The 13,924-nt window shown below is 50.3% G+C and overlaps 1 protein-coding gene across 1 annotated transcript in view; it reads right to left on the bottom strand.

Moving 5' to 3' along the window:
• Window positions 1-3,394: 3,394 nt before the first annotated feature.
• LRRC75A (leucine rich repeat containing 75A) overlaps window positions 3,395-13,924 on the bottom strand; it is a 30,173-nt gene continuing 19,643 nt past the window's right edge. Inside the window, exons 3-4 of the mRNA XM_081889961.1 lie at window positions 13,036-13,148; window positions 3,395-5,592 (exon numbers count right to left, since the gene is read on the bottom strand). Coding sequence (XP_081746087.1) covers window positions 4,986-5,592; window positions 13,036-13,148 — 720 coding nt within the window. The 3' untranslated portion in view covers window positions 3,395-4,985. The remainder of the gene's footprint in view (window positions 5,593-13,035; window positions 13,149-13,924) is intronic.

Genomic DNA, 13,924 nt, shown 5'->3' on the forward strand with positions numbered 1-13,924 from the left:
CCTGTAGCCCTGGCTTCAAAGGTATGATGAGGCTTTTTTGATTTCAGAAATGGGAGGGGAGGTCCTTCTGTGTCCTGGTTGGTGAGAGCAAGATCATTAGTTTTACTGCTTGAGGATAGCCCACTTCACATCTAAAGCTAGGTTAATGCTTCCTGTGAATGAAAATGTTGCAGCCAGAGGATTGCAAACCATCTGGGCCAAGCACAGTAGAGCATGAGACTCATCTCAGGGTCATGGGATCAAGCCCCATGTTGAATTTCTAGATGGCCCTTGTGATCCCTTCCAACTACGATTTTATATATCATTGATGTTCAATAATGCCTCTATAATCCACCTGGATCAGGGCACCAGGACTTGGGTTGGAGCAGCTGCAACCTTCAGTCTGGGAACTAAACTGGCTTGGGGAACATTTTTTCCGTCCGAGAGCCACAATACGTTGCCCAGAGGAGTTCTCTCACCCTTGTCTTCGTGTTGTTATATGTTGAGCAGTCTGTTAAGTAGCAAATGTTGAAGGGGAAACAAATTGGACTTGCAATCCTCTGCTGAAAACCATTTGTACTTTCTTGTTCATAGAGGGTGAGAAGAAGCAACTGTTTTGTCCTCTGGGTGGCAGTAGGGTCAAGAACAGAGGGCAAGGGATTTCCAAGAGCCTGGAGAAGCCAAATGCTTCCCAACCAAGAGGTATGTGTGCTCCCTTGCCTACACCTGGTCACTGAGGCCTGGCACATTAGAAGGGCAAATATGTAATGACTGCCTTCAAAGCACTGCACTCTGGTTTCGTAGCACCTCCTGAATTGCTGTGACTGGGTGTAATTAAGTGGTACCACTTGGCCCTTAGGCAATCTCTGCTGTAGATTCCTTGTGCCTGCTTTTTCACAGTAGAGTGGAGAGGGGTGAAGATTAAATCATAAGGGCCTATGGTAGGGCTGGGCGATATCTGGTTTTGAACATCCCAATATATCACAATGTCTGAAATAAGGGTGGAACTATGCAGAAGCATCAACTGGCTTCAGGTTTCTCCCACATCGTGATTTTTGCATAGCACAGACATACGAGAAACTAATATGATATGGACTGGTTTGGGGCGATATATTGCCCAGCCCTAGTCTGGTAGATGGTGCAGTTAACTTAAGCAGTGCTGGTCATGGTATTTCTACTGAAATGAGTTTGTTGGAAGGAGTGCCAGTTACTATATTTACATGTAAATTTTCATGATGTCTTTCAGGTTAGTGGCTGATGACTTGTTACCACACACAGCTCAAAAACGGCCTCTTTCTTCAAGACCTTCCCAGGTGCACCCCACCACCTCTCTCTTTGCATATGGCATACCTGGCAGTGTGGCTGTGACTCCTAGAAAACAAGTAGAGGCTCATTCCAATCCCAACTTCATCTTTGCAAAGTTTTGGGAACAGGGCAGAAGACAGTAACCTGTTTTGAAATGTCTCTTCTGTCTGTATGTGGCCACAAATATTTATAAGCTGTGAAAGTGAATAAAACTTATTTTTGATGTCCAACTGCACTGGTTTTTTATGTGTGCCTGAGGGAAAGCATGCAAACAGGCTAGTCTGCAGGTGTTGGTGGGTTTCAATTATCACCCTCTGCCAGCACAGCCAGACAAGCTAGCTCTTTTAAGTATAAAGCAAGCCAGGAAACATTGAGTTTGAGATGGCTTCTGGGCCAGAGAGGTGGCCCTCAAATCAAATACTTGCATTTGCGCACAGAAGAGGTTTAGACTTCGTAGTTCTCGCTATCCTGTTGGTGATAGACCAACCAGGCCCCATCATATCCTATGAGCAAGCAGGAGTGACAACCTGCCCACTGCTTCTCAGGCTCTTTCAGAACTTTAAATGGCTTTTGCCTTTCCTCTGAGGTATAGCAACATGGTAGCTGCCAGCTATAACGCCCTCACAGGGCTTGTGGGAGTAAAATACCATCTGTAAGGCACCAGGCCCTGTGGTGTAGCCATTGTCTTGGGGTTTGTTTTTTTCAGGGAGTGTTGCCACATGGTGACATTTTGCCCATCAACAAAGAGTGAGGCTACAGGGATTTATTATCCTTTCCTGTGAGTTTTAAGTGGGAGGGGGGCAACTTATTTAAACATTGCTGTCCTTTGTGTTGCACCAAAGCCACCTCTATTGAGCTTGCTTATTTGCTCAGGCACCTGTAAGTGTAGCAGCTCACGGGAGAGAAACTTGAAAAATGCTTTTGTGTGAATTGATGCCTTGGCAGATACTTGAAAAACACTTTTAAGATTCCTCGATGGAAGTTCAGTTAGCCAGAGATTTGGCAACAGCAATTTAGACAGGCTCATTCTATTTGCCGTAGAAGCGTTATGCACAAGGTATGTGTAGTTTTGGCACACCTTTGTTTTTTTAAAATATGCTTTTTATTAGGTTTTCATTTCATATACCCCTTGTCTACTCTCAAAAGGGGCAGTGGGCTCATTCCCTGAGTGGGTAGCTGATTGTTCTGAGACGCTTGGGGAGTCTATCACAGACTTGGCCCTCCCTGAGACTGGCATGGTTAGTAATAATAGTCTTAAGCACTGCAGGCTGTGAGGCAGTAAACACTTTATCTCGCAGGCAGCAGGATGTCGCCTTCATTAATGCGCCTGCCTGCATTTCCCAAGCAGACAGGTGCATGGATGATTACAAATTGAAGGCTGAAGCTACACAGGAAGCGAAAATGGAAGGGATAATGTCAAATCTCCCGAGCATGCTTGTGCCATGCAGCTTTCCTTTACTGCCTCCCCCAACTGATTCCATCCAAGGGGAGAAGCCCAATAGATGGCTAAATCTTAGCTGCTGGCATGTAAGCAGTACTGTTGGGCACTCTTTTGAAACAGCCAGAGCTTGTGGTGAGCAACAGCCAGTGGATTTGCTCATTCTGTTCACGTGCCTGGGAGTATCTGGCTCACAATCCAGCATGCAGAGCATTCAGCCTTTTTGTCACGGCAACACTCATTCTGAAGGTGTCTCAGATAAGCCCAGATGCACAAGGGCAAAATCTCAAACTGGAGCAGAGCTTGGACTGCTGTTTGAACACATAAAGGTGATCAACACAAAGTCTCGCTCTTGGGCTCTCAAAATCCTGCCTTCGCTCTTCCAGCTTCAGGTAGTGGGAGAAGAGCCTTGTGGCCCTGCTGCTGCCTCCTGGGCTCTTAACAGAGGCCATTGGTAATGCAGTTACACCCCCCACTCTGCCACAGCACCTCCTGTCACTCCCCTCCCCCTGTGCTAGCCACCCTGGCTAGTAGGCAGAGGAAAGAGCGCATTCTTTGGTTCAGTGTCTCTTTGCTTCAGCTGCAGCCTTTGCCTCTTAAGAGCACTATTGCAGGATTAGCTCCCAACACACGAGACGGAGGCTGCCACTTAAGCTGACAGCTGAGAAACCCTTCTATTTAAATAAAATACTTTTATTGTTACGCCTGCTTGACAGCATATAAAAACAGTTTCAGCTACATGCAAACTATGACAACATTTGGAGCCACCAATGGGGGTGGGGGGCAGGGTTAGGTTGGTCCCTCTGGAGTGTAAAAGTGGGCACTCCGGTTAACTGAAAATGTGGAGTTGCATTTGTGCCATGGGGAAAACAGCTAAAATAAGCCTGGTCCAGTGCCCCCGTCCCTCCCCCCGTGGAGAAGAGAGGTGTTGGAAGCTGAAATAGGCTTTCCTCTATGAAGATCCTGGCAGTTGTGCAGGGCCTGTTTCAAATTGGGTGTTTACCCAAATTAAAGCACTTAATGCATATGGGGTTACTGACTTAATCCTGGGTGGGTGGAGTGGGAAGTGGTGGCTTACCATGTCCACAGGCAGACTGGAAAACGACAAGAGCTAATGCGCTCGCATGGAGCTGAAGTTCAGCAAGGCCTTAGCTGGCAAACGGTCCACTAGTGGAGGCCCCAGGGCTGTGTTTTGTAAACTAGTAACTCCCCTCTACGGTCTCCTCCTCTGTCACAGTGATGGGAAATCCAAAAGAACCGAAGACACCACACGGAGAGACTGTTGACACACGACAGCTATTTCACACCACAATTGCGACATGAACATCTGGAAGCATTGGCTTGATTCCCTCTGGTATTGTCACCAGAAGCCACATGTTGGTGACCCCTGAAGCAAAGCAGGCCACACTTAAGCCCCAGCAGCTTTGGAGGGGAGAGTGAAGCAAAGGGAGTTTGGCTTTTCCTGCTTTGCTGGATCAACCGACCTAGAATCTGAGGCTTAGGGCTGCAACTTTTGAACCTGCCTTCATTGCACTGAAACTCAGCATGTTAAATTGTGAGACTCAGCGGCAGGGGAGGGGAGAGGCAAAATCCACTTATTTCTTGCATTGTTGGTGCTAGTGAACAGTGTCTGTTCCTCTGCTGCATGTGGGAAGGGGGAGAGAAAGGCAATTTCCCAGTTCTTCTGGATCAGGCTGATGATATGCACTCCTAACATTTGAAAAATCAGCATTTCCCTCAGTTCTTTGGGATAACTGGTCCCCTGCCTTTGATGCAAGGATGAAAATCCTTTCCTGAAACTTCTACCACGAATATACTTGGGAACTTCTTTTTTTAAGCAATCAATCTGTAACCACTATAAGGAACAGAAAATGAACAAACGGGAAAGTCCTGGTGAAGAGTTCTGCGTAACTGGGAACCTACACCAGACAAAGACTGGCTCAGTAGCGATGTTGCCTTCTCAGTCTGGCTTTCGTTCTCTGGAATTAAAGAGGCTGCAGCACTAGAGATCTCCCCTCTGTGTTTGTCACAAGATCTTGGGAGTTGAAGGGCCGAGAGCATCACTAATGTGCTGAAGGGTGCAACCTGCCTCCCCGGCATCACTTCTTTCTGTCCTCTCGTTTATTATCCTCACAAGAGGACCCTCCTCAGTATCCATGGAGTCTGGGGCCAAGATTCTTGCTGCTGATGCTGCTGTCACCGGGGTGGGAAATGGGTGGGTGTCTGCCGAGAGCATTCTGGCCAAGTGAGAGGTGCCTGCACCTCATGTCTGAAGCAGCCCCGGGGGATCCGCCTCCTCGTCCGCCACCTGACTCTCCAGCAGTCTGACCTCAATCGCCTCGCCTGTCTGCAGCTCTCCGGGACTGGCAGTGCCCACGCTGCTGCTGCCGCCACTTGCATCCTCATCCACGGAAGGCAGACCCTCCTGACTCTCCAAGTCACTCACCTGGCCCTCCCCGAACTCCAGGATGGTGGGGAGGTTCCCCTGGGTGGGGCAGCGTTTCTTGAGGCTGACCAGGAAAGGCTGGGGCAGGGAAAAGATGTCGACGTTGTTGCCCAGGTCGATCCATGTCATGCTGGGGAAGTTCCTGGGGTCCTTCAGCGCCTCTGTCAGGTCCCGGAGGATAGCCTTGGTCAGCCTGTTGCCGTTGAGGGAGAGGGTGGACAGGTGGGGCAGGGCGCTCAGGACGGGCAGCAGCTGCAGGAACACCTCGTCCGTCAGGTCCGTGAAGCAGAGCTCCACGTTCTCAATGTACTCTGAGGTCTGCTGGAGGTAGGGGATGACCCGGTCCAGCTCCTTCAGGGTCAGGGGGATGCCGGACAGGTCGACGGTGTTGTCCCGGGGATTCCCCACCAGGATCATTTTCAAGCTGCAAGAGAAGAGGAAGGGGCTTCGTGAATTGTCTTTGGCCAGTCCCTAAGCCACACTGCTGGAAGGTGGAGGCACCATGGAGAACCTCCCATTAAGGACACAAAGAGGAGGAAACGGAAAGAAACCAGGCAGACATTTCAGGGCCAGGTGTAAGAGAGGCTCAAGCAGCCATTCGTGGCTACATTCCCATGTGTGCTCAGAATTCAGCCTCCCTAGGGTTCCCCAAATGGCTAAAGCAGTCCACCTACATTTTTAGGTGAGAAAGCTGTCCTGTAAGGTCAGCAAGTGACAGAGAGGGAGAGAAAACAGGTTCATCTCAGCTTCCATATATGTTTGGACAAAAGGCACAGACAGTGCTATTTTTCTAGGGGGGGGGAATTAGTTAACCAAATAAAATAGTTAATCCTTGACTAGATGACCCTTAAGATCCCTGTCAACTAGGATTCAATCCTACAGAAACACATTTTATTTTTTAAGTTGGGGGGGGGGAATCCACCCCACAGGACAAGAACCTGGGAGCCCCTCAACTCTATAATGCTCCTCAAGAGCATGGTAAGCGGCTCAGGCAGCGGCAGAATCTCCCCCTCAAACATAATCTGCCGTCCAGCAAAAGGGCTGCAGAGGTTGTGGCTGCCAGATGCTTTCGAGGTGCAAATCTGCTGCCTACGAAATCCCTTCCTCTGGCTTTGTAAGCACCGCCTTACCCCACCATGCTGCAGAGCCTGACGTTGCAGTGGAGAGTCTCTGCCAAGCTCAGAGTCGGCTGCCAGGGCCAGCTGCTCTTCCTCACCCTGCAGAGCCACCTGTGGGTGGCCACTGAGCACCCGCCTTCCCTGCTTGGGGGAAAGGGCTCGCTGACTCACACGAGGACCCTTCTGAACACAAGAGCAGGCAGGCAGGCACAGATCCGCAGGCGGAAGCTGGCCAAAAGCAAGGCATTCATCACACAGCTCGTGGCTGGAGCAGAAGGCAGCCCAGATGCACTGTTGTCGGCAGCCCACACAGGCGCCTCAAGAAGCTTCCTTCTGGGGCCTCAGATGCAGGGGGGGAGCGCTGAAGTCAGTGGCCTCGACATGGATGCAGAGTCACAGCCACAGTGGCGCCTGGAGAGCATCCAGCCACGCTTTGACCACTCAAAAGCAGAACAAGTCACGTCGCTCCCTGAATCAAGTGAGGGGGGCAGAAGCACAGGCACAGCCAGACTCCACCAGTCGCTGCTGGGCTGTCTTCTCCTGCTCCAAATCCAATTGTACGACGCAGCACTGCTGAAAAGCAAGGCAGCGGGCAGCTGTACACCCTGTACACCGTCACCTTGCACCACGGGGCCCTCTGCTCTTGCTCAGAGGCACATGCGTCACTGGTTTGCTGTTTTTTAATCCGGTGTTTCTCCCATCCAGCCCAGCCCTTCTGCTCCCTACTGAGCTACTGTCCGTCTGAGATTCGTGGGGGAGGGAATAAAACAGATTATTGGGCATTGTGGTGGCTTTTCTCTCCCTTAATGGAAGACCCTCAAATGAAGAGTTGGCCACATAGAAAACCAGAGAGGGTCTGTGCCGGAGCCAAGCCCTACAAGGGAGAGGTATTCCTGCCTGCTCCTGCTGTAACCCCAGCCAGTCCATGCCCCACACTCCACCCCAACGGAGGGGCAGCTGCAGCCAGGAGAGGGCTCTCCTGCCGGGTGCGGAGCCCTTCTGGTGAACATGAGAGAAGCATCCGCTTTAAGACGTAAATAATTTGTCCCCTGTGATGCTAAGCAGCAAGGAAGGGAAGCCAATTCAGATGCTTGCCTGCCTGCTCTGACCTTCCCGCTGGCTGGCCAGGAGTCAGCCTTGCCAGAAAGGGCAGCAGAGAATCTGAAGTGACAAGTGCCGTTTGTGCCGCTAAAGCGAAGGCAGCAGCTGGCTGGGAGCTGCAGCCTGGAGGGACACAGCCGAGGAAGCAGCAGGAGGTGAAGGAGTTTGCCAGGAAGGCTGGGGTGCAGTGGGGGGGAAGGCCACCCCCTGGTGCTCGGTGGCTGAGAACACAACTTAAGGATGAGGCTCAAGATGTCCGCAGGATCTGGAGCCCCGCTCAAGACCCCAGGAACCGTTCCAGTCCATCTGCTACCCAGAACGGTTCAAGCAGGGAAGAGGAGGGGGCTCCCTTTGAAGAGTCACCCTGTAAAACATTCGCCCACGTGGGGAGGACGGGCTTATCAAATTTCCGTCCTAAAGTTGTTCCCCACCACTGAGAAACAGAGGACGGAGGCAACTCCTGCGAGAGACAAGTGCTGTCTCTGCTTTTTCCAGAGGAGCAATTCCACCCACCTGGGAGCTCGCCTGCCTCCCATCGCAGGCCCGGCCAGCCTGCGTTGCATCGAAACTGCAAATTACTGCATTTAGAGAGAGAGAGAGCTGCTCCGTAAACAATCCCGTTGCACATTTCTTCCTTGCAAAATGGAATCCGCTGCCTTGCTGGCTCTACAGGCTGGCTGTAGTTATGTCCGCATGTAAACAGAAACTGCCAGGAAACAGTGGCAGATGGGACAAGAACCCTCTCTCATTTTGGCTGGCGTGGAGACTTGCAGGTGCAGGTGTCGAAGACTTTTCAAGGGCCTGCTGAGCAGAGGGTAGATATCAAGGCGGCAGCTGCTGGGAACAGACCCTTTTCCTCTTGGGCAGCCCTTGTGGTTCGCTACCTGCAGCCTCTGTCTGGGGCATTAAAATGCAGGCGTTGCTCTGGGAAGTAAATGCAAGTATTCCCTTTCTGACTTTAGCATGATACACAGACAGAGAGCCTACCAATTTGTTAGAGGTAGCTGAGGGGGAAATGTCTCCTCCTGCCAGAGTCACGCAGCCAGTAAAAAAAGTGTGTTTATTCTGTTGGAAAATGTTTTACTTTTTATCAAATAAAATATTTCTGCTTCCAATTGTTCTGAAACTATATAAAAAGTAGGGTGAGGGAACTTAAAAGCCAGTGAAGAGGAGAAGGAAGGAAGGAAGGAAGGAAGGAAGGAAGGAAGGAAGGAAGGAAGGAAGGAAGGAAGGAAGGAAGGAAGGGACTCTAATGGAATGGGAGAATAGGGTAGCTGCAAGGGGCATCAGGGGCCACATGCAAAGGGGTCAAGGGCCGCATGTGACCATATAACTAGATGTTAACCAACCATTAACAGCTAAAAGTAATCTATGTAGAGATGCAAGTATTTTCTTATGAAATTTTAGCCAGAATTATCTAAAAGACAAGGGCAGAGTATTAAATTTTAACAATGCAACAAAAAGCAAACATTTTTATTCTCTCGCTTTTACTGCCTTCAATAATAACCCCACAAAATAGTTCTTTCCAAGAGGGTTCATGGCTTAATCACATCATCTGCTGCTACAAAACCCACTTCAATTCGTAGGATGAAAATCACAAAGGGGAAGCGGAGGGGATCCAGGTCACTGTGTGTCACGATGAAAAAGAGGCTCTCCGTTAAAGAAATAGCTCCTAAATAAATTAACCTTCTGCCTGAAGACAAGAACACAGGAAGGCAGGAGGCATCTTCTTGCCCCTCCAAGATCAGCAGGGATTTCCCCCTGGAGGGAAACTTCAAAGTGCTTCCAATTTCTCTGACAGCAGGTTGGCAGATGAAGCCAAACAGAAATTAATCTCCAATTAATCTGAACAAAGATTAGAAGGAAGGCTGGTGCCCAGCCAGGATCACTCAGGGTGAGTTGGTTTTTGGGTTTTTTTAAGCGGGGGTGGGGGGGTGGAGTAAGGAAGCCAGGAAAGAACCCCTACCAATCCCTGTCTTACTTTACCCAGCAACAGAGCATCTCCATCCTAGGCACATCCTACGATCTGCAAGCTCTCTCTCTCCTCTGGCTCCTGAGCTCACAAGAGGCTTCAGTCCGCATTTCCCCTGTCAGAGGGAGGGGAAGCCCCGCCTTTATGAGCAGTGCACAGTAGGTACAAAATAAAATAGGCAATAACAATACGCTTAAATGTAATATAGCACCGTGTATTGCAAGCACTACAGCAGGCAGAAAAACCATTACGTGCACCCCCCCAAGGCCCTCTGAAATTGTCAAGCACTTCTCGGAGGGCAGGGTGTGGATAGGAAACTTGCTTTATTGTATTTGTACATCATATTTTAAGGCACCTTGATATCCTGTGTGAGTGGGCGGCATAAAAATATTTTTTATAAATCAGCAACGTCAGCACAGAGAAGCAACAAACAGCCAAACCCAGCCACATTTTGCACGGAGAGGCTGGCACTCTGCACTGTTCTTTCTGCAAGAGTGGAGATTTACGGGTCTCCAGGTGCTTATGAAGCCAACCCTGGAGGGGGTGGGGGGAATCCCTCCACACAAGAGAGACAATAACAGCCCTACTGCGCCAGGCCGCTGCCTCCTCCTCCTCCTCCTTCTCCTCCTCCTCCTCCTTTACATGCTCCAGCTTATCTGCATGCCCAGCGAGGCCTCTGCAATGGCAGGAAGGGATTGGCGCAGCGGAGAAAGAGGGGGTTGGAAGAGATAGGAAGAAGCTCCCATGGAGCCTGGCCAGACCCTACAGAAATGGGAACATCCCTAACCAGAGCTGAGCTCATTTGCTTTGCTTTGCAAACTCTTTGAGCTGTGTGTGTGTGTGTTGTGCTTGCAGAAAAGAGAGCAAAGGAGGTCACTCACTTAGGTCAGCCAAATCTGCTCGGTCTCCAGAGACTGTTCTTGCTGGGAAACACAGAACGATTCCTGGTGGCAGCAAAAGGCTCCCTTCTCCTCCCAGCAAGGAAAGACAGGGGCTCAACAGCTATTCGTCTTTTAATACAGTGGTACCTCAGGTGAAGTACTTAATTCGTTCCGGAGGTCCGTACTTAACCTGAAACTGTTCTTAATCTGAAGCACCACTTTTAGTAATGGGACCTCCTGCTGCTGCCGCACCGCCAGAGCACGATTTCTGTTCTCATCCTGAAGCAAAGTTCTTAACCCAAGGTACTATTTCTGGGTTAGCGGAGTCTTTAACCTGAAGCGTATGTAACCTGAGGTACCACTGTAATAGTATCATCGTCCTCGTTGGCTGGTAATTACAATTGGAAAGGTGGAGGTTCTCTGTTTTTCTTGGCAGCTTCCGACAGCCGTCTTTGCCCACCTGACCCAATTCCACACAATGTGGAATGCAACATCTCTTTTGTTTTAAAAACCGGGCATTTCTATCTGTACCATTTCGTCTGTTTAAGCCTTTGCTCCCCAATACTCCCCAAATCCCGCCCCTGCCAGCCCTAGCTGCTAATTGGTGGGGTGTTGGGGGAGGAAGGGGCCCACAGTTACTTCTGGGAAAGATGAGAGACTTGGCCAGTCTTAAGATGCAGAGATGGGAAGGCTGGGGTGGCAGGATGGGGGAGGATGGGGAAATGCCAGGGGCTCTGCACCCTCAGTTTCTTCCTATTTTAACAATTTTTCCAACAGGGGGACTGGGAATGTTGGAAACGGCTGAAAAACAACAGCTCCCTATGAAATATTCTGTTTTCGAAGGATTGACAATTCTTATAAAGAAAAGGTTTTGCTCAGTGACACACTGTAATGTGAAGTTTTCTTTCAGGCCAGACAAAATCTATAGCATTAGAGGTTTTCCTTGAAGTTTCTACCCATTGGGCCTACTTGAGGCGGCTGAAAATGCGTGGTGGTGCAGGGGCAGAGCCAGTCCTAAGGGATAGCATAATCAGCTGGCAACTGGCAAAATCACTTTCGGCCTGCTATCTAATCCATCTTTCAAAATTGCTAAATGGTTCGTCATAGCAGTTGTCTTGTGGCACAGAGTTCCACAGGCTCAAGAAAACTGCTGGCTGCCAACGTCTGGAGGGCACGAGATGGGGAAAGGCCACCCTAAGTGGAGAAGGCTTGTTCTTTCTATATTTTCCTGCCCCAAAGTACTTTTACCTACCCCCTGGAACGTCTTCTCCCATTCTCAGATCTATCTGATAAGAAAAGCCCCACTTCTGCCAAAAGGACTCATTTGTATGCAGCTCGCTTGGGGGCACAAACTTGGCTTATATGGCTCCTGCCCAAATCAAACCCCGTGCTGGCCTGAGAAGGCTCCTCTGGCTTCAGGGCCAGCCCCACCAAGCCACAGACTCAAGAAGCAAAAATGCCACTGCTAGGAATTTATGTGGAAGGCTTCTGCCATCCCTCTTCAAAGCTCCAAGTGGGTTGCAAAGGTAGAGCTCTCCCTGGGGCCTGCTGGCCTCCACATTCCCCCCTCCCCTGCAAAAAAAAAAACCCTCCCACCCACAATGGTCTTTGCACACACAAACTAGTCCCAGAGAGACGGCGATGCCTGAGAGTTTTTCTCTGCCCCAGAATAGGCCTTTTGCACTCCAGCTACCGACTTGCATCTCTTGACAGGAAATAATGCAATCAAGTCTGTTAGAAGTCAGGAACACACACACTGAGCAAACTGCTAATTAAAAATGGGGCTGGTAATTAGAAACATCCAACCAAATCCTTTAATTTATGCTTCAGAGAGTTCCTCGGGTCCCTTGTCTTCCCAAAGGGTCCTCACGGCCACATCAAGAGTAACCAGGATTATATCCGACTTAAGTGGACATCAGCGCAGGGGGTGGGCTGCAGGCTATGTCATTCCCCACCCGCCCCCATCATCTCCAAGACAGACCAGGCTTTGCTGGGCATACAAAGAAGTAGTTGCTTATTCAGGCTATGCTTTCAGAGCCACTCCAAGCCTCTTTCTGTTTTGGTGGGGGACATAAAGGGTCTGAAGGATGCTCCAACCAGCTGGTTGCAGCCCCCAGCAGAAAACTCCCAGCCTGGAGAGGGCAGGGCAGGCGACAGCAGGAAGAGAGGCTTCAGTGAGAATGGAGAAGAGAGAAAAGGACCACAGTGTGAGGGTGGCAGCCCACAGAAAGCGCTAGCTGGGCAGCTGAACTGGGCACTCCACCAGCCTCATCTGCTTTCCAAGTACCAGGCCCCGGATCCAACAGCCCTCCTGACATTTGGCCATTCAAGCCACGCAGGGGACAGACAGTGCCTCCAAGCAGGGCTTGGCTCACCCCATGTGCTCCAACATCACAGAAAAGGCTAGAAGAAAGAGTTCATTAGTTCACAGAGCCCAGAGTCTTTTCACCAAATGCTGCCACAAACTGAAGGCGAGATTTCCTGTCTTTTTTTCTTCCTTGGCTGAACAGACAGACGTTAAATGACTGGGACAGCTCTGCTGGTAGAGCAGGAGACTTTTCATCTCAGGGTTCGAGCCCCACAATGGGCACAAGATTCCTGCATTGCAGGGGGTGGGACTAGATGTGACCCTTAGGGTCCTTCCAACTCTATGGTCAGGAGGAGACACAAGTCATCTTGCAGTGACCTGGGATGGAGGCTCCTTTGCACTGCTGGTGGTTCCACCTCTGCTCCAAGCCCACCCTCAGCTCCCCCAAGAGCACCCCTCTGCCAGCCCACAGACCCGCCTCACTCACCAGGCCTGCGGCTTCCTCTTCACAATGCCCTGGCGTCGCCACTGAGAGTGGGGGCTCAGGTGATAAGTCAGCTGCCTGCAGAGCTTCTCCATGGTTCCCAAAGAGTCGCCTTCCTGCAAGAGGAATTGGGAAGGCGGTCAGTTGCCCAGGCACCAGTCAACATATACTCGCAGCGATTTCATACTCTTTATTGCAGCTGGTAAAACAGTGATTGAATTTCCCCCCAAACCTCAGGCCTTTATATACATTATTTATACAATGAGTCCCGCCTGATTGGCTGATTCTGCTTCCCTCCTGGAGCCTGATTGGTCTTCTCCTGCAGGCCAATCAGTTGTTGCAATCTACAATCCTACCAGCCTAATAGGCTGATTAACTTCCTCCTGGAGTCTGATTGGTCTTCTCCTGCAAGCCAATCAGTTGTTGCATTCTAGGATCCTACCTGCCTATTGTTCCAGGATCCAAGCTTAGTACATAACAAGGAGGAAGAGCAGGCAGAACAGCCTCTGTGCCTCCGCCAGCTCCTGGGGTGGGGGGAGGCTTTGAAACTCCCACCCCCATTCACCTTACCCAGGCCAGATAGAAAACAAAATATCAGCAGGGCATTTCTCCTTACGATGCAACATCACTGGGAGGTTCAGCTAAGCTAGGCCTGGTTGGGTGGCTGCCTCTCAGGGATCCTTCAGCTGAGATTCCCATATTGGAGGGGCCTGGGCTGTTTACCCTTGGGGTCCCTTCAAAGCCTGTGGTTCCATTACTCAATAAGCTCTTTGCCATCCCATCTAGAGCATGCGGCATCCTAAGGCAACTTCAAATAGTGCATCTAATTAAAAATGGCCCATGCATGCTTTTCCAGCTCAATCCCACCACTCCAAACCTTATTGGAAGACCA

Source organism: Podarcis melisellensis, assembly GCF_964234715.1.
Source record: "Podarcis melisellensis genome assembly, chromosome: 15".
Classification (NCBI taxonomy): Eukaryota; Metazoa; Chordata; class Lepidosauria; order Squamata; family Lacertidae; genus Podarcis; species Podarcis melisellensis.